Consider the following 25,346-nt stretch of genomic DNA (forward strand, 5'->3'; position numbering starts at 1 on the left):
CCTTCATATTTGTGTTGTATATAAATACCAATCCAAATATCGTTTAGCCTCTGAAACCCCTGAATATTTTTAATTCATGATCTTTCTAAAAATTATGTGGAAAATCTTCAAAAATCAAAATTTTTAGTGAAATTAAAAAACAAATTTTTAAATCAAATCAAATGTTTATTCATAATCCAAGCTCTTTCCAACAACAATTGGTTCTAATGACGGTACCTGTACCTAAGTTTCCTAACAGTCTTATATCTGTATCCATCATCAGCGAGAACAGCTGATTCAGGTACTTGAGCAACTTCGACAACTGGGGCAGACACTTCGACGGCAGCTTGTTCCTCAACTGGGGGCAGATATTCGTTGCTGATCTCGTTAACATCACGACGACGCCTAAGACGGTACCTCTTCACGGTTCTGTAACGGTATCCATCATCAGCAAGAATAGCGGATTCAGCAACTGGAGCAACTTCGACAACTGGGGTGGCTACTTCGACGGCAGCTTGTTCCTCAACTGGGGGCAAGTATTCGTTGTTGATTTCGTTAACATCACGACGACGCCTGAGACGGTACCTCTTCACGGTTCTGTAACGGTAACCATCATCAGCTAAAACAGCTGATTCTGGTACTGGAGCAACTTCGACAACTGGGGCAGACACTTCGACGGCAACTTGTTCCTCAACTGGGGGCAAGTATTCGTTACTGATTTCGTTGACATCACGACGACGTCTGAGACGGTACCTTTTCACGGTTCTGTAACGGTATCCATCATCAGCAAGAACAGCGGATTCAGGTACTGGAGCGACTTCGACAACTGGAGCACCTACTTCAATGGCAGCTTGTTCTTCAACTGGAGGCAAGTATTCGTTGCTAATTTCGTTAACATCACGACGATGTCTCAGACGAAGCTTCCTTACGGTCTTGTAACGATATCCGTCATCAGCTAAAATTGTTGGTTCAGGGGCAATAACAGCTTCAGCTGGTGGCAAGTATTCAACAGTTGGTGCAGCTACCTCCTGTACTGGTGGCAAGTATTCAGTTGGAACTACTCCAGCTGATGCTAAAGCTAGCAAAGCAAATCCTACGACAAAGAATCTCTGCAAATATTCAAAAATGTTTTTGTTATCCTTTGTATCCTTAAACCAGTGGTATGTTGAATTGACTTACCATAATTCTCAGATATTCTATCCAAAGATGAGAACAAGTGAATGATACTTCTTCAACAAATCGTTTAGGTATTTATACTAATCTATCAAGCAATTAACTATTGCTCATTAAAATGATATCAATTAGACAAAACAAAAATTTTAACATTCTAAACTAAAAGGCCTAACACCTACAAAACAGTTAAAATCTTCAATAAAGCTTTAATTCCGGCTGTTGTGGAAGTCTCAAGTGATCCAATAGCTTCCAATTATGTATGTTTTTGTTTTTTTTTTTGATTGAAGTGTTCAATGTCTTAAGAATATTAATTCCAAAACAATCATATCTATGAATAAACAAATAACAATCTATTTCAAGTTGATCCTCTCAACTTTTTTTTTGCTGAGAGTTTAATTGTTTTAGTATTGTATTTTTTTTTATTCTGACTTAATTCTATCCGCACATATTTGAGCAATCATCATAAATATTTATGGAGCTTAATTTATTCAACTTATCCGCATTTAGTTTCTGTAACAATTTGCAGATCTATTTTAAGGGATTAATGATTCTTTTGATTCGATTTAATTAGTCTTAAATGTTTGTATTTTTATTTTATCTTTTTTTAAATTGTAACTTCTTTTCCTTATGTAAATTAATAAATTAAAAGCTGGTCATTTTAATAGAACATTTGGAATTAATTTCTAAAATGAGATACAAGAACCCTTTGGTAATAATTTATTAGTTTATTTATTATTTATTTAAATTTTATTCTGGGAAATTTAATTTACACAAATAAGTACATTTATAGATATGAGCAAATGAGAATATATTATATACATACATAAAATTAAATTATTGTAAAAATCGAATAAAATAAAATTAATGAAATACAAAATCGCAGACAAACTGGCGTTCTACATGATTTAATTATCTAGTTGTTGTTGCCATACTCGGTATACATGTATATATTTTTTAATTTTTAAATACGCCTAAAGCCAAAAAACTGACGAACGAAACTAGTTATACATATTAAAGGTTTTTTTAATTTGAATTTTAATTTTTTTATCGAATGATTATACCTTTAGCCTCTATTTAACATAATTTAGCCAGAAATGGGAATAAATTATAAACATTGGCAGCAGGTGTTTGAGCGATATTTGGTTTTTTAATGCTTTCTTCGGAATCAATTTATTATTATGCCCATATACATTTAAGCCTACATATTATATTTGTTAACATATCAATTTGAATATTTTAAAATTAAAAATAACCTACATGTGTGTATAATTTTTGTTATTGAGCTATAATTATGTTTACAACTTTTATTATTTTTAATTGTTGATTTTTTATTATAATTTGAAAATTATTAAAAAAAAAAATCATTAAAAGTTATAAATATTTATTTAGCATCAATTTGCGGTTTAAATAATGTTATTTAATTTAAACTAGCCGACCCAGCCCTCGAAATTCGAGTGCCAATTTTTTAATTTTTTTTTATTTGCAACAATTTTGAACACAATTATACCAAAATAGTTTCTTTATTTTTTATAGTATTTGTTATTGTTTTATTGCGATTAACTACACTTTTTGAAGACAAAATACACAGGAATACATAATCAGGCCCGTAGCCAGAGTCGAGTTTTTTTCAAACGAAAGGAAAGTGCTTGTGTCTGGGAAAGTTTTGTGTTTTTCGGCGGGATTTGATTTTTTTGAAACAAAGTATTAAGTTGTTTAAGTGATATAATTTTTAGTTCCATGAGGCATTTCCCATGAGAAATTTACCGTGACACATTTTTCGTGAGACATTTCCCGTGAGACATTTGCCATGAGACATTTGCCATGAGACATTTACCGTGAGACATTTACCGTGAGATATTTGCCGTGAGACATATCCCGTGAGACATTTACCATCAGACATTTCCCGTGAGACACTTACCGTGAGACATTTCCCGTGAGACCTTTCCCGTGAGACATTTCCCGTGAGACATTTCCCGTGAGACATTTCCCGTGAGACACATGCCGTGAGACGTTTCCCATGAGATATTTCCCGTGAGACTTTTGCCGTGAGACATTTCCCGTGAGACATTTTCCATGAGAAATTTCCCGTGAGATATTTACCGTGAAACATTTTCCGTGAGACATTTGCCGTGAGACATTTACCGTGAGACATTTCCCATGAGAAATTTCCCGTGAGACATTTGCCGTTAGACATTTCCCATTAGAAATTTCCCCTGAGACATTTACCGTGAGACATTTACCGTGAGACATTTCCCGTGAGACATTTACCGTGAGGCATTTCCCGTGAGACATTTACCATAAGACATTTCCAATGAGACATTTCCCGTGAGGCATTTGCCGTGAGACATTTACCGTGAGAAATTTTCCGAGAGACATTTGCCGTGAGACAAACAAAAATCGTTACAGCCGTTTCTTAAAAAAAAAATGTTCTAAAATATTTTCAAAAAAAAAAAAAGTTGGTATGCCATTTTTTTCCATATTTTTCAACATAGATACCTACCTATAAAAACGAAATTTTGTAAAAATTCATGATCCCGTTTTCAAAAATTAAATTGTCAAACAAAAATGAGTATTATACAAACGGATAGAAAGACACAGACAGAATTGCTGGACCCACTTTTTTGGCATTTTCCATTATCGTTATGTCATGCATGATTGTTATTTCGAGTTCGATTATTTACAAATCCTACTGTTCTAGTTCCTACATAATATCAAAAGTGAAAATGATCGGAAAAGGTAAATATTGTAGTTTTCACACCGCAGCTTTTTTTCAAATTTTGAAAATTATAGTATAAGCCTTGTACGTACATAGATCGAGCTAAATTTTAGATCCCATATAGTCCGGTCAATTTAGACATCCGAGGTTACATTAATTCCCAGCAAGCTGAAAATTGGTAGAATTGTTGGAAACACCATCATAAATTAAATCTAAAAAGTCCTCATCGATCCGAGGCACAGTGTGGCCAATCACGAATCTAGCTGGACAAAATTAATAACTCGCGTTAAATCGACTTTTTTTCTAAACAGTTTTAAACAAATGAATGTGAATAGATAAAATTCTATAAAAAAGAAAGATTTTTTAAAAAGAAATCTATAATTTCTGCAAAAAGTGGGTCAAAATAGTGATGAAGAAAATGCATTTTTGAATTTATGTTTCCGTAAACACATTCTATGATTGGATATTAGACTGGGCCAAAAAAAAAAAATATTTTTTTTTTTGAAATTAATATCGAAAATCTTGTTCAGGACGATGAAAAAAAAATTTGGTGAAAATTTGAGCCGTTAAAAAAAATTTTAAGAGGTCTATCATCGGTGTTTTTTATTTTTATACATGATATGACGTTTTACAACAGAACTGCTAGACGATCAAAGTAAAAAAAATTTCTGTTCATTTTTTCTTATATAAAATTAAATTTCCTACAAAAAAGATCTTATTGAAAATTTTCGTCAGACGAGCCGTATTCGAGTAATTAAGCTTTTTAAATCGAAGTGTTTTTTCAATTTGACTGTTTCACTTTGGAATTTTGTGATGAGCAAATAAGTGAATAAAAAAATAAAATCACGACAGATTCTTATAGGAAATTTAATTCTCTACAAAAAAGGTCTTGTAGTAATTTTCCCTAAATTGAAATCTAAAAAAGTTATTCACGATTTAAATCGAGAAAAAAATTAAAAAATCAATTTTCAATTTAAAAATTTTCTAATTCACTGAAAATTCAATATTTTCAAATTAGCAAGATGTTTTCTTGTAGGGAATTAAACGTTCTATAAAAAGTTCCTTGGCAGCAAATTAATTGCTTTAACCGTTAAGAAGATATTCGTATCAAAACCAATGCCCACTGATTTCAATAGTTTTCTTATGACAAGTATGCATTTGCGATTTGAATACGATTATCTTCTAAACGGTTATAGCAATTAATTTGCTGCCAAGGAACTTTTTATAGAACGTTTAATTCCCTACAAGAAAACATCTTGCTAATATGAAAATATTGAATTTTCAGTGAATTAGAAAATTTTTAAATTGAAAATTGATTTTTTAATTTTTTTCTCGATTTAAATCGTGAATAACTTTTTTAGATTTCAATTTAGGGAAAATTACTACAAGACCTTTTTTGTAGAGAATTAAATTTCCTATAAGAATCTGTCGTGATTTTATTTTTTTATTCACTTATTTGCTCATCACAAAATTCCAAAGTGAAACAGTCAAATTGAAAAAACACTTCGATTTAAAAAGCTTAATTACTCGAATACGGCTCGTCTGACGAAAATTTTCAATAAGATCTTTTTTGTAGGAAATTTAATTTTATATAAGAAAAAATGAACAGAAATTTTTTTTACTTTGATCGTCTAGCAGTTCTGTTGTAAAACGTCATATCATGTATAAAAATAAAAAACACCGATGATAGACCTCTTAAAATTTTTTTTAACGGCTCAAATTTTCACCAAATTTTTTTTTCATCGTCCTGAACAAGATTTTCGATATTAATTTCAAAAAAAAAAATATTTTTTTTTTTTGGCCCAGTCTATTGGATATACTTAATTATTTAAAAAAACGCTTGAAAAATCTCAATAAATAAAAACTCTATTGCTATTCACGAAAAAAGAGATTCAGAATAATTAGTTTTTATTAAGAAATAGAACTTTTACACACGTTTTTGACAGGTGACATACATGATTTATTTCCTCAATGTCATGCTTTAAATTAAAATTTTAGCAATGATTTTAATTAAATATGCTTCACAATCATACAAAATGGCATCACCTTTAAAAATATCTGCAGATAATTTAAAAAAGTAACTCCTTTTTGTGCAAGCTTGAAACATAAGGGCCTATTAAAAACAGATGTGTTTATATTACCTTCGATGTTTTTCAAGCTAATAATTCTCTAAATTTCTTCGTGACCCTATATTTCTGGCCTTTTACACTTGCTTGCTTTTTGCATTGAACTTCTTTAAAATGTACCGACAGAAAAGCATCATTCATCAATGATAATGCCTCATTAGTTGAAAATTCCAGTGGTTTAGTGGTTCCAGAGGATCAAAACTTAATCTTTTATACATTTTGATCCTTCACTCAAAGAACATTTCGATAAATCCTTTCCGGTATTATTGGAATATGCTTTTTCAATTTTGCGGAGAGCGATTCTACTGATTTTAACTATTTTCTAATGGATAGGTGCACTTAGGAGACTTTTAACCTTCCGTTTGTTATATTTTTCCCGTATTTTTAGTTTTTAAAAATTCGTTTCTACTCTTCTTTCACTATCTACTGTTTTTGTTTATTTAGTTATCAATCACATACCTAATATTGGTCAAGCAAAATGAAATTCATGTTTAAAGAGCGGTCCAAAGTGTCTTCCACCTTTTTTGTCTTTTTTTCGCTTAACTTGAAGCACAAAACTTTTATTTATGTTTTTAATTTTTATTTATTGTCAAAAATGTTCCAAAGATGATACCTGCTCATTAAAAGATCAAAAAAACTGTCTTTTCGATCTTATTTGGCAGTTTTGACACATTTTTCGAAAATTTGTTTTTTTGAAAATCTTGACTTCATTTTGAAAAGTGAAAAAAGTTGTATGGCGGTCGAGAAAGCGCGAGACATGTAAATAGCTAATCTTAATGACAACACTACACAATACATTAATTAATTAATTTCAGACCGGAAAAATGCGGAAAAATTAACTTTACCTCTAAATGAAAAACAAAGATATTTTTTTTTTGCACTTCCTAGCCTTCTTACAGAATTCATTTTTTTTTAATAGTTGCAATGGTAATTAATAAATAAAAATTATAATACTTTACCTCCAAATGTAGATTAACAATTTAAAAAAACAATTACAACAAAAAAACTACCACAGCGTTTTTAATCGTCAACCAAACTCAAGCGAAAAATAGAATACTTTATATTATCTCCATCCAACTGTTGACAAGAACCAACTTTCAAGCTTAGCTAACGCTAATCCGAGATGAAAAGAAAAAAACCAAACATGAATTACAGTTACCCATTGTATTGAGAAGCTCAACTCATGATTTAAAATCATGTGGCTAAACTTTTTTTTTTCTATTTTGCCCAGTCAGATTGGCGAATTACCACACTGTGCGAGGCCTGGAAAAAAATGTACGGGGGGTCAAAGGTCACAAAAACTGGTTTTTTACGATTTTCAGCAAAACGGTAAGTCTTATCAAAAAATTTTCAATGCAAGAATTGTAGACCAGATTATTATATATAAAAAGTGTCATGACACTTTTTTTTCTAAGACCCACCGTTTCTTAGGTAAAACGATTCAAAAAGTTGAAGTTGAGTTGTAATCGTCATAATCAGGCCTATTCTGAAGAAAACTCCCAACTGAAAAGTTCTTGAAATTTCTTTATATTTTTTAGCTTAAATTTTGTTCTTCAATGGTTAAGAATATGGGGAAAGCAAAAAAACACATGCAAATTTTCAACATTTGTCCGATTGGGGCCCTTCTCCCGAAACCATTTCCCTGGTAATTTTTGTTTAGAATAGGTCTGAATATATACAGGGTGTCCGATAGAGAATGGACAATCCTAAGACGGCTGATAGCCACACTTATGACTGTTCTAAAAACAGATAGAAAAAAGTTCTATCACAACCAGTTCATAAAATATTGTTTTTGTTCAGTGTATTTTAAATTTTATCATTTTATGTTTTCGTTCACTACAACCACGAATTTTTTTCCAGGCCTCGGATCGATGAGAACTTTTTAGATTTAATTTATGATGGTGTTTCCAACAGTTCTACCAATTTTCAGCTTGCTGGGAATTAATGTAACCTCAACCCCTTATTTTAGTCTAATTTGACCGAACTAATACAAATTATCGAAAAAATTAAACCGAGCTAAAATTTATCTGACCATTTTATCGGTAATTTGTATCGGAGCTAAAATTTAGGTCGGATCTGCGTACCAGGCTATAGTAATAAAACTTGGCACATGGTTTCCGCTTTATGTTCATTGATTTGTAAAACATTTTGTCGTCCATTTGGAACCGACAATTGGTTTAAGTAGTTTTAATTTCTTGTTTTTTAAACCTAAGTTTGGCCAATTTCTGTTGGGAATTGAAAACGTCATTGATAAAGGATAATTTTCCACTGATCGCAAAAAAAAATTAATGATGAACTTGGAAAGTCGGTCCATCAAACATTGAGAACACCACAAGGCAATCAGGAAACTAGAGACTTTGATCTTAAAATTGGTTTTCTTTCACCTCCAATACGGAAATTTCTGAGATATGGTGATTTAAGAAAATCGCTAAAAACTGGATGTTTTGTTGTATCCTTTAAGTTTTTCCCTTGGAATTTCAGTGAGAATAGACCGTACCATGCCGCTAGAACAAAAGGTGAGCTAGTCCGAATAATAATATGTGTTTTTCTATTTACCTGTCAAACTACCACCTAGGTTTTTCAGAAAACAAAAAGAAATGCCAACAAATTTTGTTTTCAGAAGCTATTTGCTTTAATTGCATTTTAAATAAATTTGTACCATAGTTTTTTTCATATACCAGAAAAAATTGTTAATAAAATTTCAAACTAATGACGGTAACGATACCTCAGTTTCTTAACAGTCTTGTATCTGTATCCGTCATCAGCAAGAACAGCGGATTCAGCAACTGGAGCAACTTCAACAACTGGAGCGGCTACTTCGACGGCAGCTTGTTCCTCAACTGGGGGCAAATATTCGTTGTTGATTTCGTTGACATCACGACGATGCCTTAGACGAAGCTTCCTAACAGTCTTGTAACGATATCCATCATCAGCTAAAATAGTTGGTTCAGGAGCAATAACAGCTTCAGCTGGTGGCAAGTATTCAACAGTTGGTGCAGCTACCTCCTGTACTGGTGGCAAGTATTCAGTTGGAACTACTCCAGCTGATGCTAAAGATAGCAAAGCAAATCCTACAACGAAGAATCTCTGCAAATTCAGAAATTAGTTTGAAATCCTTAAGATACACGCTCGATCTATTGACTTACCATAATTCTAAGATATTCTATCCAAAGACGATAATAAGTGAATGATACTATTTTGCTAAATATTTCTCATTTATATAAGAAAAATTGGAACATTTGTAAGTGCCTATACATTTTTTGGAATTTATTCCGAATTCCTCTTAAACACTTACAAATACTTCCGCCACATATTTTTAATTCTTTTAAAATGTGGAAATCTTCTTAATGTAGTTTAACTAAATTTTTCTACACATATGTTGCTCCAAAATATCTTATTCATTTCATTAAAAACTGTTAATTCTTTAAATGATTGATCTATTTTAACTTAAAACTTCTTCAAAGCCACATTTCAAAAAGTTCAATCACATCATTTTTGAAGCCCCATTCATAAAAGTCATATATGATTCGAGGTTATTTCGTGTCTAACCCAGCCACGCTTCAAGAAGAACCCAATCATAATCAAATTAAAAGATCAACTGTGAATCACTTTATTCATTCATCAAGTAGGTATCTCTGAGATGTGTTCATTCATTAAACTTGATTTTTGGATATTTGTCTAATGTCGTCATCGCAAACATCAAATAAAAATAAAATCAAATTTCGGAGCATCTCTTCGAAACAATCTCTCATGCTGGCAATTACTTCCGGAACAAATTGTTGTCGATTTATCTTCAACCCAAAATATGGATAAGCTTGAATAAATTAATTCGGACTCATAAATATTTATGATTTTCTTGTTTAGACACAAATTAAAAAAAAAAAAACTATCTTTAATCGGTTAGGCGTTCTCGATTGTAATTATTCATTGTTTTAACGCAAATTCTCCAAAAAAAAAAACTCGACAAGAGTTAAAATATTGGAAGCAATTAGAAATCTATAGAATTCAACCTTGAAGTATTGTGTGATAGTCAATCATACAATCAGCAGAGAGAAACAATTTGCCAAGAAGTTATACACTTGGAAACAGTCAAGAGATTGTCTTCGAGATTAATTATGCGAATAGAACTGTAAAAGAATTAACTATAAATAAGAAATAATTTGACAAACAAAGCATCATTCATTCGAGAACATTTATGAATAGAAAATCTTAGAATTATGGTAAGTCAATTCAACAAAACGCACCGATTTAAGGACTTAAAGGATAACACAAACATATTTGAATATTTGCAGAGATTCTTCGTTGTAGGATTTACATTGCTAGCTTTAGCATCAGCTGGAGTAGTTCCAACTGAATACTTGCCACCAGTACAGGAGGTAGCCGCACCAACTGTTGAATACTTGCCACCAGCTGAAGCTGTTATTGCCCCTGAACCAACTATTTTAGCTGATGATGGATATCGTTACAAGACTGTGAGGAAACTTCGTTTGAGGCATCGTCGTGATGTTAACGAACTTAGCAACGAATACTTGCCCCCAGTTGAGGAACAAGCTGCCGTCGAAGTAGCTGCCCCAGTTGTTGAAGTTGCCCCAGTACCAGATTCCGCTGTTCTTGCTGATGATGGATACCGTTACAGAACCGTGAAGAGGTACCGTCTTAGGCGTCGTCGTGATGTTAACGAACTCAACAACGAATACTTGCCCCCAGTTGAGGAACAAGCTGTTGTTGAAGTTTCCGCCCCAGTTGTCGAAGTTGCCCCAGTACCAGAGTCCGCTGTTCTTGCTGATGATGGATACCGTTACAGAACCGTGAAGAGGTACCGTCTTAGGCGTCGTCGTGATGTGAACGAAATCAACAACGAATACTTGCCCCCAGTTGAGGAACAAGCTGCTGTCGAAGTATCTGCCCCAGTTGTCGAAGTTGCTCCTGTACAAGAATCAGCCGTTCTTGCTGATGATGGATACCGTTACAGAACCGTGAAGAGGTACCGTCTCAGACGTCGTCGTGATGTTAACGAACTCAACAACGAATACTTGCCCCCAGTTGAGGAACAAGCTGCCGTCGAAGTGTCTGCCCCTGTTGTCGAAGTCGCTCCTGTACAAGAATCCGCCGTTCTCGCTGATGATGGATACAGGTACAAAACTGTTAGGAAATTGAGATATCGTTATCGTCATTAAATCGAATTATGAATGACAAAATCTGACATTATGGTACAAATTATAATTATAAACGAAAGACAAAATAAATTCGAACAATATTTAAATTAAAACAAAATAACCTTTTATTTTAACATTTTAAGTATTTTTTGTTATAGTCGATGAGATTCTGTTTGGATAGATCATGGATAGTTTAAAAATTGAGTTTGGCTGCCCATTTCAAAGATTTTCTTTTCATTTTTAATTTTTTTTTTTTCGATATTATGACGTTATTTTTAACTGCTTATTTTGACTTTAATTTTGACGTTTCACTGAAAAAGTTCTAAAACTAAATGATAAATGTGACCTCACACTGAAAATATATTTTAACTTAGGTTCAGGGCTGTAAAAATATCAATTCAAAAAAATGCATTTGAGATTAAAATAATGCAAATAAAAATATTTTGCATTGAAAAAAAAAATTATTGCTAAAATTTCAATGTCAAAAAGTTGGTATAGTCCACTAAAATCTGTATTTTAAAAACTAATGGTGCTATCGGTATCGGTGCAGTTAAGTAACTTTTATCAGATATTCAACAAGTTTATGAACCAAAAAAAGATAGGTATCAGAAAATTTTCAAGACTTGAAAAGTATTAAAAATCGATGTTTTTTTTTAATTGTTATGAAAAACATAACAGCCCGATCACACGTCATAGGCTCCAAGTCTTCTGGCAGATAGTATAGGGGAAACAGACTTGACGTAAACCAAGCGTTGAGAACACTTAGGGGAGAGGTGCGGACAGTGAGACACCCTTTTTTTAAATTGGTATATCTTAGAATGTTTTCAAGATAGCTTAACAAAACTTTGAAGACAGTTTAAGACACATTTTATCTTAATGTTGCAAAAAAACTTGTAGTTAAAGAATGAATGAAAGCATCACATTGGACTTAAATGTAGAAAAAGTCAAAACGTCTCACTGTTTGCAAGGGGTGCGATCAGTGAGACATTCTTAGTTGAAACAAAAAATTTACGAAAACGTCAAATAATTAGGTAATTGACAAGTATATAAATAATTAATTTATGTTACTTTAACCCATTTTTTCAAATAAAAATAACAAAAAGCCCAAAAAAAACGAAAGAAAAAACACTTCGAAATCATATTGAACATTCTAAAATAATAGATTTTTTTTAAAACTATATGTCTCACTGTTTGCTTTTTAAAAATCTTAAAAATCAAACAGTGAGACCTGTTTGCTTTTACATAATGTCTCACTGTTTACTTTTTGTCATTTTTCGGAAAAATATAAAATTATAAAAAACGAGAAGGAATTCTAATTACATGATATTTTTTATGAAAGAACATATAAATATAATACATATGTAAAAAACGTTCTCTCCACTAACCAGATTTTTTTGTGTTATACACTCTTTTTATAACACTCCAAAAACTACTTTCACCTGATTTTGTGTGATATTTTACGGTGTAGGGAAATGGACAGCTTTAATTAAGTCGGGACAAAATTAAAAGACGCAGACGGGGAAATAAACGTTTTGACATAAACTAGCGTTACTGTGCTTATTTTCAGAAAAGAGAAAAATGGATTGTCTCACTGTTTGCACTGTCTCACTGTCCGCACCTTTCCCCTAATTAAAATTCCATCTTTCAAAAGATTCGGTATTACCATATCATACTAATATCATTAAGCGTTCCAATACGACCGCGAAGTAAGAAGAAAGATATTACTAAAAACTGCTGGTACAAGCAATTGAAAAAAAAAACACAAGCATTCATTTGGCCTGAGAAATGAATCAATACAAAACCGCTGGGTTTGTCGCCGATTTCTACGGTGAACTCAGCGAAAACCACAGTGAGAGTTATGATTCTATCGACATCGAAATCATAAAATTGCCGAATTAAACGAAGAAGAAAAACAAGCTTAAAGGGCCCCTGAACAATCCCGTAAAAATTTAACTTATTTGAGTACCTAACCTTTTTCTATGGTAATGAAAAACAATATTTTGGTGGGCTTCAAAATTATCTGAATTGCTTCTTCTCATTTGATTACAACAACAAATGAAAAATTGGTTAATGTAAATAAATTTCGTAATGAATGTTTGTTATTGCATGAGAAACATTGGGCAGGGAGTTGAACAGTCAATGACCAAATCAATGTTTCAAAAATAAGAAGAATACAGAGAATTTCTTAAAAAAGCTCTCCGAAGCTTAAAAGGAATCTTATACCAAAAACCAAGCAATTTGTATAGTTGCAGAACCAGAACCAAGCAATTTGTATAGTTGCAGAACCAGAATGCCAAAGCAATCCATTTCTACTTAAAGCAACAATAAGATTTCAATAAGCTTTTTGAGTAAAACCAAATTTTTTGTAAAAGTATTAGGTTTTTATTTGTTTGCTTTCATTTTTAAAAAAAACAGAAAGAAATATCACAACCATCCTTAATGACGTCTCAAACGGAAACGCTTGACGGTCTTGTAACGGTATCCATCGTTAGCCAAAACGGTTTGGATTTCTGGCTGAGGTTCTGGGATAGCGATTTGAGCTTCTTCAACAACTGGGGGCAGGTATTCGTTGGATGGGAGTTCGTTGACGTCACGACGATGCCTCAAACGGTAACGTTTGACGGTCTTGTAACGGTATCCATCATCAGCCAAGACAGTTTGGATTTCTGGTTGGGGTTCGGCGACAGCGAATTGAGCTTCCTCAACTGGGGGCAAGTATTCGTTTGTTGGGAGTTCGTTGACGTCACGACGATGCCTCAAACGGAAACGCTTGACGGTCTTGTAACGGTATCCATCATCAGCCAAGACAGTTTGGATTTCTGGTTGGGGTTCGGCGACAGCGAATTGAGCTTCTTCAACTGGGGGCAAGTATTCGTTGGAAGGAAGTTCGTTGACGTCACGACGATGCCTCAAACGGAAACGCTTGACGGTCTTGTAACGGTATCCATCATCAGCCAAGACAGTTTGGATTTCTGGTTGGGGTTCTGTGATAGCGAATTGAGCTTCTTCAACTGGGGGCAAGTATTCGTTGGATGGGAGTTCGTTGACGTCACGACGATGCCTCAAACGGAAACGCTTGACGGTCTTGTAACGGTATCCATCATCAGCCAAGACAGTTTGGATTTCTGGTTGGGGTTCTGGGATAGCGAATTGAGCTTCTTCAACTGGGGGCAAGTATTCGTTGGATGGGAGTTCGTTGACGTCACGACGATGCCTCAAACGGAACCGCTTGACGGTCTTGTAACGGTATCCATCATCAGCCAAGACAGTTTGGATTTCTGGTTGGGGTTCGGCGACAGCGAATTGAGCTTCTTCAACTGGGGGCAAGTATTCGTTGGAAGGAAGTTCGTTGACGTCACGACGATGCCTCAAACGGAAACGCTTGACGGTCTTGTAACGGTATCCATCATCAGCCAAGACGGTTTGGATTTCTGGTTGGGGTTCGGCGACAGCGAATTGAGCTTCTTCAACTGGGGGCAAGTATTCGTTGGAAGGAAGTTCGTTGACGTCACGACGATGCCTTAAACGGAAACGCTTGACGGTCTTGTAACGGTATCCATCATCAGCCAAGACGGTTTGGATTTCTGGTTGGGGTTCGGCGACAGCGAATTGAGCTTCTTCAACTGGGGGCAAGTATTCGTTGGAAGGAAGTTCGTTGACGTCACGACGATGCCTCAAACGGAAACGTTTGACGGTCTTGTAACGGTATCCATCATCAGCCAAGACGGTTTGGATTTCTGGTTGGGGTTCGGCGACAGCGAATTGAGCTTCTTCAACTGGGGGCAAGTATTCGTTGGAAGGAAGTTCGTTGACGTCACGACGATGCCTTAAACGGAAACGCTTGACGGTCTTGTAACGGTATCCATCATCAGCAAGAACGGTTGGCTCCTCAGCAGTAATAGCTACTGGAGCAGCTACAGGTGGCAAGTATTCATTTGAAGGAATAACAGCCTCCTGTACTGGTGGCAGGTATTCAGTTGATACTGCAGCTGCAGCAGCTGTGGCAATAACAGCAAATAATACCACAAAGAATTTCTAAAATAGCAAAGCAAAAGATTGATTAAAATTAGTTTTTTAAAAACTTTTTATCACTCTTTGCAATAAGAGAATCTTCAACTAACCATTCTTGATTTCTTAACAATGATCCGCAAACCTTGAAGATAGTTGAGAGAATGCTGATAGTTTTAATTATTTTGGTCTTTTTATATTATTTTAGATTGAGAATATCTATACCTTATATACGAATTGTGTGTAAATACTATGGGTGAATGCTCTAAATACTAAACACCTTTCACCCTTAGCCAATGGATTCTTTTTTTTTAGGATTGGATGATAATTGGTTTCTTTATCTTAACAAATTTGAATAAGTCCGATGAGATTTTAAGTCATTTACATCAAAGATTATTTGAATCTCAACTCTTTTTCTTTTATTTATGATTTCATAGTAGGTATACAAAATTGAGCTACCTATTTCATTATAATCTTAAAGCTATGAATTATTTTGCGAAAAAGTGATCCCATTTTACTGAAACTTTTTTTATAGCAAAATATTTTCAAAAAAAATCAAATTTTAACTTTTTAACCACAGAAATGTATGGAATGAGATCAAGTCAAAGCTCTAGGGTTGGAATTCCACTAATGTGCTAAAAATAATATGAAATATGTTACAATAACAGCGTCACTGTTTGAATGTTTGACAGTTCTGTGTCCTCGCTATAGCGCCGTGTATATACGACACTGTAAGGCGGTTTTTTCATGCATCATTATATAGTTGAATGTATGGTTAGGAGGAGTTGCAATGCGACCTTTAAGGTAGGTAACAATTTTATCTGTAAGTTACTATTTTAAAACAACTCTCCAATTTTACTTTCGATCCTAGTTTCTGATTCAACTTTTAACCCTTTCAAACCCAAGCTATGAAAATCAATATTAAAAAATGTTTTTTCAGTATTATCGTGTCAAAAAAATCACAACTAAGATATATGAATAGCAAAAAGTTATGTTCCAAAATAATAAATAGCTAAACTAATGTCTGTTTCTCATGTTACATGTAAATAAAATACACAACCTAAAAAAATTATTTAATGGAATATTTTGTACGAATTTTTAAAGATATGTTACATGAGAGTAACGCTAGTACCGAAAGGGTGAAATGGTGTTACATATATGAAAATAGAATCGAATTCCACGTAATATTTCTGAATCGCGAAAAAGTTTAGCATAGTTTGACAAAAAACAAATAAAAATGTTTAAAAAGCTAAGAAGATGTTCAAAATAACAAATTTTTTACTGAAAAATTCAAAGTCTTCCACGAAAATTCCAAAAATCGTCGTTTGTCCACCGTACGCTTAGAAGTTATTCAAAAATTAACATTTGTACTAAAAAATTCAAAATTCTTCAAAATTGCAGCTAGTGTATGCCTAATTTTTGCATGTACCTAATATTTAAATTATTTCTATCTTCGTGACCTTTTTTAATATACAATATTAACTCCTAAGTGGGCTTGAGGTCAATTTTGTTTATTCTAATATTTATTCGACGTTTCGGTTGTGATTACAACCTTCTTCAGGAATCTATAATAAATATTCTTAGTCTAAAAAATAATAATTAAAAATAAAATAAAAATCTATACTTACAATGTTAAGCTTAAAAAAGTTTAAGATCTTTAAAATCTTAAATTTTATCTGGATTGGTTTTTTTAGTTTTGTAATATTTTAAAACTAAAAAACCAATCCAGATAAAATTTAAGATTTTAAAATTCTTAAACTTTTTTAAGCTTAACATTGTAAGTATAGATTTTTATTTTATTTTTAATTATTATTTTTTAGACTAAGAATATTTATTATAGATTCCTGAAGAAGGTTGTAATCACAACCGAAACGTCGAATAAATATTAGGATAAACAAAATTGACCTCAAGCCCACTTAGGAGTTAATATTGTACCTAATATTCTTAACGCATATTTTTTTTATTACATACAAAAAAGTTACGTATACACCCCAGTTACCTTGTTAATTTGCTCTTCTTTAATCAATGAATAGTAGGTATAATAACCATGTGACTTTTTTGACCATCCACTATTTTTAAGTTTGTATAGCTAAGGATTCAAAATTTTGACTGTGGGGCTTATACAAAGCTGCATAGTTTGTTTTCTTTTTCCGCCCGCAAAAAAACATCTTAAATCATAATAATTAAAAACATAACAAATTGGCTTTGATGAAGTCATTTAGTTTTGTATCTATATCTATATCTATGCAATCTAGAGTTTTTTCTTTTCTAATTTCAATGCAGTACAGAACTCGAGGTGGACAAACGGCAGAAGTTTGAATTCCTGAAAAAAAGTTATTTTTTAGGATTTAAGGGGGCTTTGAATTTTTCAGTACAGGGTTTGTTTTGTTTTTTTTTTTTAATATCTTCTAAGCGCATGGTGGAAAAACGTGATTTTTGATTGTATCCATTACCTACTCGAGGTGGACAAAGGATTGCCATTTCAATTTTAGAAAAAACAAAAATTATATTTTGTATGAAAGTTGCTATGAAAATTTGTTTTTTGAATATTTCCTAAACGAAAAAATTATATTTTGTATGAAAGTTTCTATAAAAATTTGTTTTTTGAATATTTCCTAAACGAAAAAATTATATTTTGTATGAAAGATGCTATAAAAACTTGTTTTTTGAATATTTCCTTAACGAAAAAATTATAATTTGTATGAAAGTTGCTATAAAAATTAGTTTTTTGAATATTTCCTAAACGAAGGGTGGAAAACGATCATTTTTGGTTGTATAAAGAACTGGTGGTGGACAAACGACTACAATATGTTGTAGGTATACGTTTATCTCAAAATTTTAGCGTTTTCGGCGGATTTTAATTTTTCAGATTTCTTATAAGAAAAATGAATTTATTTTTTGTTTTTCAATTTTGGATGTACAAACATAAACTAAAGGTAGACAAATGAATTAGACTAGTTTGATTCAAAAATTTTGAGGTCACAGTTCTTAGTTCACGGAGCTACTTATGTTACATGGTTGAGCCCCAGGACTATTCAATTTAATCAAATAATTTGGGGCAAACCCTCCATTTCTTCTGGAAGCAAGTTCTGATTGAACCCGTTATACAAATTCAAGCTTCATCTACAAAATATACTACAATAAAGGTGATAACACCTCTCTATCCGGACCTGGACACTGGACAGCGTGTGGTTGCAATGATTCATGAGAGATTTAATCGAAAGCCCCTCTATATGTAAATAAGAAGGCGAAGGCGCATAAAACATTTTGTAAGGTGGTTCTTTGATAAAAGAAAGAAAGTTGCTTAAATATTTTTTTTGAGTGCGAAAGACATTTTGAAAAACCTTTTTTGAACTCGTTTAAACGTATATTTGTTCTTGTTGATTCTCATAATTTAGTATGACCAGTGCAGAATAAACCAGGGTCGGAATCGACTATTGTTATATATGTGTTCGGTGATAGTCACAAGAACCAAATTTGGACTGCGAAAATTATATTTCTGATTTTCAATATGGAAATCTCTCGACTACGCATGTACAAAAATATGTCGATTTTTTTTTCAGAAGACTTTCTTAGGTTTAGGAAATAATAAACAGTAATTTTATATTCAATTATTTTTTTTTTATATTTTGCATTTTATCATTTACTCGTTTTCAACTCAAGCTTATACTATTATCACAAAGTCATAGATCTCTAATGACGTCTCAAACGGAAACGCTTGACGGTCTTGTAACGGTATCCATCATCAGCCAAGACAGTTTGGATTTCTGGTTGGGGTTCTGGGATAGCGAATTGAGCTTCTTCAACTGGGGGCAAGTACTCGTTGGATGGGAGTTCGTTGACGTCACGACGATGCCTCAAACGGAAACGCTTGACGGTCTTGTAACGGTATCCATCATCAGCCAAGACAGTTTGGATTTCTGGTTGGGGTTCTGTGATAGCGAATTGAGCTTCTTCAACTGGGGGCAAGTATTCGTTGGATGGGAGTTCGTTGACGTCACGACGATGCCTCAAACGGAAACGCTTGACGGTCTTGTAACGGTATCCATCATCAGCCAAGACAGTTTGGATTTCTGGTTGGGGTTCTGGGATAGCGAATTGAGCTTCTTCAACTGGGGGCAAGTATTCGTTGGATGGGAGTTCGTTGACGTCACGACGATGCCTCAAACGGAACCGCTTGACGGTCTTGTAACGGTATCCATCATCAGCCAAGACAGTTTGGATTTCTGGTTGGGGTTCGGCGACAGCGAATTGAGCTTCTTCAACTGGGGGCAAGTATTCGTTGGAAGGAAGTTCGTTGACGTCACGACGATGCCTCAAACGGAAACGCTTGACGGTCTTGTAACGGTATCCATCATCAGCCAAGACGGTTTGGATTTCTGGTTGGGGTTCGGCGACAGCGAATTGAGCTTCCTCAACTGGAGGCAAGTATTCGTTGGATGGGAGTTCGTTGACGTCACGACGATGCCTCAAACGGAAACGCTTGACGGTCTTGTAACGGTATCCATCATCAGCCAAGACGGTTTGGATTTCTGGTTGGGGTTCGGCGACAGCGAATTGAGCTTCCTCAACTGGAGGCAAGTATTCGTTGGATGGGAGTTCGTTGACGTCACGACGATGCCTCAGACGGAAACGCTTGACGGTCTTGTAACGGTATCCATCATCAGCAAGAACGGTTGGCTCCTCAGCAGTAATAGCTACTGGAGCAGCTACAGGTGGCAAGTATTCATTTGAGGGAATAACAGCCTCCTGTACTGGTGGCAGGTATTCAGTTGAAACTGCAGCTGCGGCAGCTGTGGCAATAACAGCGAAGAGTACAACAAAGAATTTCTAAAATTGAATAAAAAAGAAATAAGTAAAGTAAACTAAGCATCTTTTAAATTTAAATCTTAGAAAGACTTTAAAGTTATTGAAGTATCCAGACTTTAGAATCTTTAACTTACCATTCTTCTGTTCTATGATTTGCAGCCCGAGAAGAAGATCGAGTGAATGATGAAATTTCTAGATTCTCTAGCCTTTTTATATCGCGGTTCTCTTGCTGATACTCGTTCAAAAAAAATTTACTATCTTTTTTGCGACGCAGATAGTCTTGAGTTAAAACTTGTTTCAAGTTCTATAAATGCCTTTCACACTTTGCCAATAGATTCCTTTTTTTTTTTAATTGAATATAGTTACCTACCGGGCTTATCTTACTAATTTGCATTTATGTAAAATGAAGAAACCCTAAATTTCTATCGATTTATTTGTTTCATTAATTTTAGTATAATTAAGCCGGCTTACAGTGGGACAAATTAATAGAAAAACTGGTTATTATTTATGCATTTTAAAATTTTCTGTGATTTACAGCTGTTTTTCTATTTTAAATTTTACATTGGTACAATATCTAGGTAGGTTTTCCTACAAAAAACTAGTTTTTAAATAAAAAACAATTTTATCTTAAGTTTTGGTTCTTTCTAATAGGTTTGACTCTTTTTATCTAAAGTTTTAATTTTAATTTTGTCTTAGTCTTACATTGGATGCGCTAGTTTGTTTTCATCGAAATCAACTTAATTTGAAAAATTTTAAAAAAATTTAAAATTAAATAAATGTCCAATTTTAAATTCATCGTGTCCCACTGTAAATCTCGTTAAATAGTCTCTTTTACTATTTCTTTTTTTTTATATTATGCTATGAAGGTTCTTCTTTCTTATCTTTATGTTAAATACTCTCAAAAAAGCATCGATGTTTATGAATAGACACAAAGAATTGATACAGTTTGTCAAAATGGAGAAAAAGTAATTTATTATTTTTGTTTAACGGTGCTTGCTAGCTTTTTTTATATCTCTCAAATTTGTTAAACTAGCGCGATCCCACTCATCATGTTCTTTAAGAGTTCATCAACCATTTAATTAATTTCCATCATTAAATTTTATACGGGTCTTAAGGTATCTAACAAGAAAAATTATAAATTAGTTTGTGAATGACAAGAGAATTTGGGCTAAAGAAGTTCATAAATGGTTAACAAAGCTTGATTATGTTTTTTAATTGATTGCCGAGTACTACTTTACCTATAGCTTTGTAAGCTAAAGGTAGAAGAAGAAAAAGTGGGTAGAAATAAAATAAAATGAGATAAAATTTAACAAAAAAAAAATTATGGCATTTGAACTTAAAATCAAGACCATTTTGCATAAAAGGTTTTCGTGAGAGACTTAATCGCCAAGAATGATTTATACAAAAAAGGAATTAAGTTAATAGCAGCGAATAAAAAATTATAATGTTGAATAAATAAATGTTTTAATTTTAGGTTTCGTTTAAATTTGCATGCGCGTGGAACCTATTGTAAATATGTAAATTTGACGTGTCCCTATTTTGCCTGCAGGCTATCTTTTATTTTTGAATTTAGTTAATCTTTTTAGTTTTTTATTTTTTTACATATACATAGGTACCTATAAACTTTTTTGGCCTTCAAATATTATCAAAGCACACGCCGCGTGCGGTCGAACTCGAATGTATGTAATTTTAATTAGGTACTTAAATTATTAAAGCTCGTTGGTTTTGAAGTACAGCTTTTTTTCATTGTGAGATGGTATTCGAATCCAAATTTATACAAAAATCAAATTTGTAATTTTTTTAGCTGAATGCATAGGCCTGTTCACTGTGATCTCATATCTGTTAACCAAAACTTGTTTCGGGTCTTTGATCCGAAAATATCTGCTTCCGAATGAAAACAAAAAAATATTTCTTTTGGTTTTCAGTTATGAATAGAGTCTAAAGAGTTCTTTCTTTTGATATCTCATTCGATGGATTTGGAAAAAATTTTTGAAATTTCCGAATTTTTAGAGCCCTTGATGGATAATTTTATTTTTTAGCTGAATGCATAGGCCTATTCACTGTGATCTCATATCTGTTAACCAAAATTTGCTTCGGGTCTTTGATCAGAAAATAGCTATATACCTACTTCCGAATGAAAAAAATATTTCGATTGCAAATAACTCAACAACTCGAACTCCTACAAACTTTTGGTTTTCAGTTATTAATGGAGTCTGAAGAGTCCTTTCTTTTGTTGTCTCATTCGATGGATTTGGAAAAATTTTTGAAAATTTCGAATTTTCAGACAAGGGGTAGGTACCCCTTGAATAATTTTCGAAAAATCTTTAACCTCTTTTTTTTAATTAACATTCGAATTAACAATACTAAATTCTATTACTATTACTATAGGTATCATATTTTTTTTTTAAATTGTTCCCTCTAAATTAGGTTGACAAGAATATTAGTTTAAAAAGTTACTTGTTTTCATTAAAATTAATAAGAAATTTATCATATTGGACTTTTTTTCAAAATTGTTGATTTTTTTTATTGAATATGAAGTTACATTATGTACATGTGCCCAAATCACAGCAGGTACCTACGTACACTTTTTGATTTCAATTAAGAATGTACTGTTTGTAACCACACAAAAAACAAAGAAGAGCTTCTTTCTACATACAAAATTTTGTTCACTAACATCCTTCAATGAACTAGGTTTCCTTACTTTTCGTCTTTCTTTATACCTAGATTTATTTTAAAGAAAATATTTTGAAAAAAGTAAGTACCTATGTACCTGCCCTTGTCTAAAAATTCAGAATTTTCAAAAATTTTCTCAAATCCCTCGAATGAGATATCATAAAAAGGACTCTTTAGGTATACTCTATTCATAACTGAAAACCAAAAGATATGAGATCACAGTGAACAGGCCTTTGCATTCAGCTAAAATAATTACAATTTTTTTTTTAACCCCTTGTAGCCCAATGTGACATTTCTGTAACAAACCGAAAAAGATCGCCCAAAAGCTGTGAAATACATATTTTTATTCTTTTAAAGCTTCTTACATAATCTTTAAGAATTGCTTTATCGAAATAATGCACCATATTTCTAATAAATAGCACCAATAGTTTTTAATTGGCAGTTAATGTTGGAAGTTTGGCTTTTTTGGAAAACAAGCAAATTTATGTAAAAACTACGAAATTCAGAAAAAATATTTTTCGTGCATAAACTAAAAATATAAATATTAAATAGCTTTTTGTTTGAATTTTTGCATTTATATACAAAAATAAATTATTTAAACTTTTTTTTTACTGCGTAAATTTCGAAATAACTAAGCAAATAATGAATTTATTGAATTTTTAAAAAATACGTGTTTTATTATAGCTAAAGTCATTTCTATTGACATTATTAATTTTAAAATTTACGATGTTGGGTGTAACCTTGACCTTTTTCTAATGTCTTAAGATCATGGAGGTGTTTTTGCAACAATTTTATTTAATAATTTAAGATTTCGTTTATTTTATCAATATACAGTTCTACTTCAATTATTTTACTCAGGCAAACAGTAAAATTCATAGAAATTCATAAGCCCATTAATATTTTGAAATTTCAATATAACCAAACTTGTATTCTTAGGAAACGAACCTAACATTTCTCTTCTGCTCTTAGCAGTTTAAATATTTTGTGTTAAGAAAATTAAAATTCTTGGAAAAGACTTTCAACGGTATAAAGTGTTGTTTATACTTGTCTATTTCCTTTCTACAAATTTCTCGTTAAATCTTTACTAAGCTATATTAATATTCGAGTGGACCACAAAATAACCAAAGGAATTAATCGAAGCAAATGTTTACCTAAGCTTTTTGTGTTTATTATTGTCACTAAATATTTCAGGTTTAAAATAAGAGTAAAGTGAACATCTTGGCCATTTTTATTCCAATACCTTTATAAATAAACCAAATAAATAAATAATAATAATAAATAAGAATGGAATTCGCTACATTTTCCTTCATATAGACTTTTAGACGTAATTACATATAACACTAGTTTTTTTTCTTATAATGAGTCCCCGTTGACAATGTTCACATCGTAAATTTTACTGTAAAATGTTTTCAATGTATGACCGAAATGGAAAAGTTTGTTTTTCTCGGCTCTAACGTCTTTGATGAAGAAAAAACCTTGGTGAATTGTGGCAAACAGAGCCCTACTTTTTAAATTAAAAAAAATATTGTTTGAATCTTTATAATTGCCGTTGTTTTGATTTCTGACTTTTTCGTAAACCTAATTCTTTTTACAGCTATTTTGGCAAAAAAAGCAGCTTTTGTTAAGGATAAAGCTAAAAAACATTGGTTTATAGTTGGGAACAATGTATTTATCAAATCATTCTTTAGCCAGTATGCGTACATTAATAATTATGAACTAGATTATTGATATGCACAAAATGTGAATAAAAAACTTCATAGGTACTTTACTTTACAATTTTTCAAGTACCTAAAAGCATTTTGCTATTTTTTATGTATTTCACCTTTTGTATCGTACTCCATTTTGCTACAAATTTCTTAACAGTTCAAAGTTTTAGAAGGGGTTTGTGAAATAATAACGAAGTTATGAATACCAGAATTATGCGCGCCAAGGTTATGAAAAACCGAAGTTATGAAAAACCAGACTTATGAACACCAAAGCTATGAAACAAATTTTTTGGGATTGCAACCATTGAGAGGAACGATATACGGAAGGAATGTGCCAAAAAGCTAGAGCGTATAGCTTGAGTCCAGACAAGAAAAAAATTGTATGAGACGGGGTTGTCAATTCCCCCGCCCTCCCCCCCCCCCCCCCTAGTCCTTCCCTCAACGGGAGGGGCAGTTTTCTAAAAAAATTATATACATATATAAAAAAAAAATTTTTGTAAAAAAAATTTAAAAAAATGTGGATTTCAGTCCCTTTTTCGATAAAAAAATTTGAAGTATGATATTTGACTAACTTTTTGTACCTACTAAATTAGTAACTAGGCATTATTATCTTTCAATTAAGCCATCGAAACCTAAAAAATTATTTAATGGAATATTTTTTAAGAATTTTCGAAGATTTGTTACATGAAAGTAACGCTGGTACCGAAAAAAAAAAAAACAGATAAGATAAGGTTTTTAATAACATAAAATTTTGAAAAAAAAGTTTGAACTTTTTTTTTACTTTTTTTTCAAATTTTTGATTTTGAAAATTAATTTTTCAAAAACTAGTCCTTTAAAAAGCTTTGCATATTAAAAGACATAGTTTTTGGCTTTACAAAAAGATACAGCACACGTTATTGTTTTTGGTGTTCATAGCTCTGGTATTTCATAACTTCGGTTTTTCTTAACTTCGGCCTTTCATAACTTCGGTTTTTCATATCTTTGACGCGTATAACTCTGT

The 25,346-nt window shown here is 32.5% G+C and overlaps 4 protein-coding genes across 5 annotated transcripts in view; 2 read left to right on the top strand and 2 right to left on the bottom strand.

Moving 5' to 3' along the window:
* LOC129908407 (dynein axonemal heavy chain 3) overlaps positions 1 to 25,346 on the top strand; it is a 181,181-nt gene that overhangs the window by 41,775 nt on the left and 114,060 nt on the right. The gene's annotated exons all lie outside the window — the stretch shown is intronic.
* On the bottom strand, positions 204 to 9,573 carry LOC129910659 (uncharacterized). Its single transcript, XM_055988119.1, has 3 exons — positions 9,544 to 9,573; positions 8,709 to 9,081; positions 204 to 1,072 (listed from the first exon to the last, which is right to left on the bottom strand). Exons 1-3 carry the CDS (start codon positions 9,571 to 9,573, stop codon positions 204 to 206), a joined length of 1,272 nt encoding a protein of 423 aa, XP_055844094.1.
* LOC129912538 (fibrous sheath CABYR-binding protein-like) lies at positions 10,016 to 11,171 on the top strand. The gene has a single exon (XM_055990827.1). It carries the CDS (start codon positions 10,212 to 10,214, stop codon positions 11,169 to 11,171), a length of 960 nt encoding a protein of 319 aa, XP_055846802.1. The 5' UTR covers positions 10,016 to 10,211.
* On the bottom strand, positions 18,796 to 20,142 carry LOC129908411 (uncharacterized). Its single transcript, XM_055984871.1, has 2 exons — positions 20,102 to 20,142; positions 18,796 to 19,988 (listed from the first exon to the last, which is right to left on the bottom strand). The coding sequence occupies exons 1-2, from the start codon at positions 20,102 to 20,104 to the stop codon at positions 18,852 to 18,854; spliced, it is 1,140 nt and encodes a 379-aa protein (XP_055840846.1). The 5' UTR covers positions 20,105 to 20,142; the 3' UTR covers positions 18,796 to 18,851.

Source organism: Episyrphus balteatus, chromosome 2, assembly GCF_945859705.1.
Source record: "Episyrphus balteatus chromosome 2, idEpiBalt1.1, whole genome shotgun sequence".
In the NCBI taxonomy this organism is placed as follows: Eukaryota; Metazoa; Arthropoda; class Insecta; order Diptera; family Syrphidae; genus Episyrphus; species Episyrphus balteatus.

Coding starts and splice junctions, on each gene's coding strand:
- LOC129910659 (XM_055988119.1), bottom strand. CDS start 9,573: ATGATTGGGTTCTTCTTGAAGCGTGGCTGG. Junction 9,082..9,543: donor TCTTCTTGAAGCGTGGCTGG/GTTAGACACGAA, acceptor CTGAATTTGCAG/AGATTCTTCGTTGTAGGATT. Junction 1,073..8,708: donor GAAACTGAGGTATCGTTACC/GTCATTAGTTTG, acceptor TCTTTGTCGTAG/GATTTGCTTTGCTAGCTTTA.
- LOC129912538 (XM_055990827.1), top strand. CDS start 10,212: ATGGTAAGTCAATTCAACAAAACGCACCGATTTAAGGACTTAAAGGAT.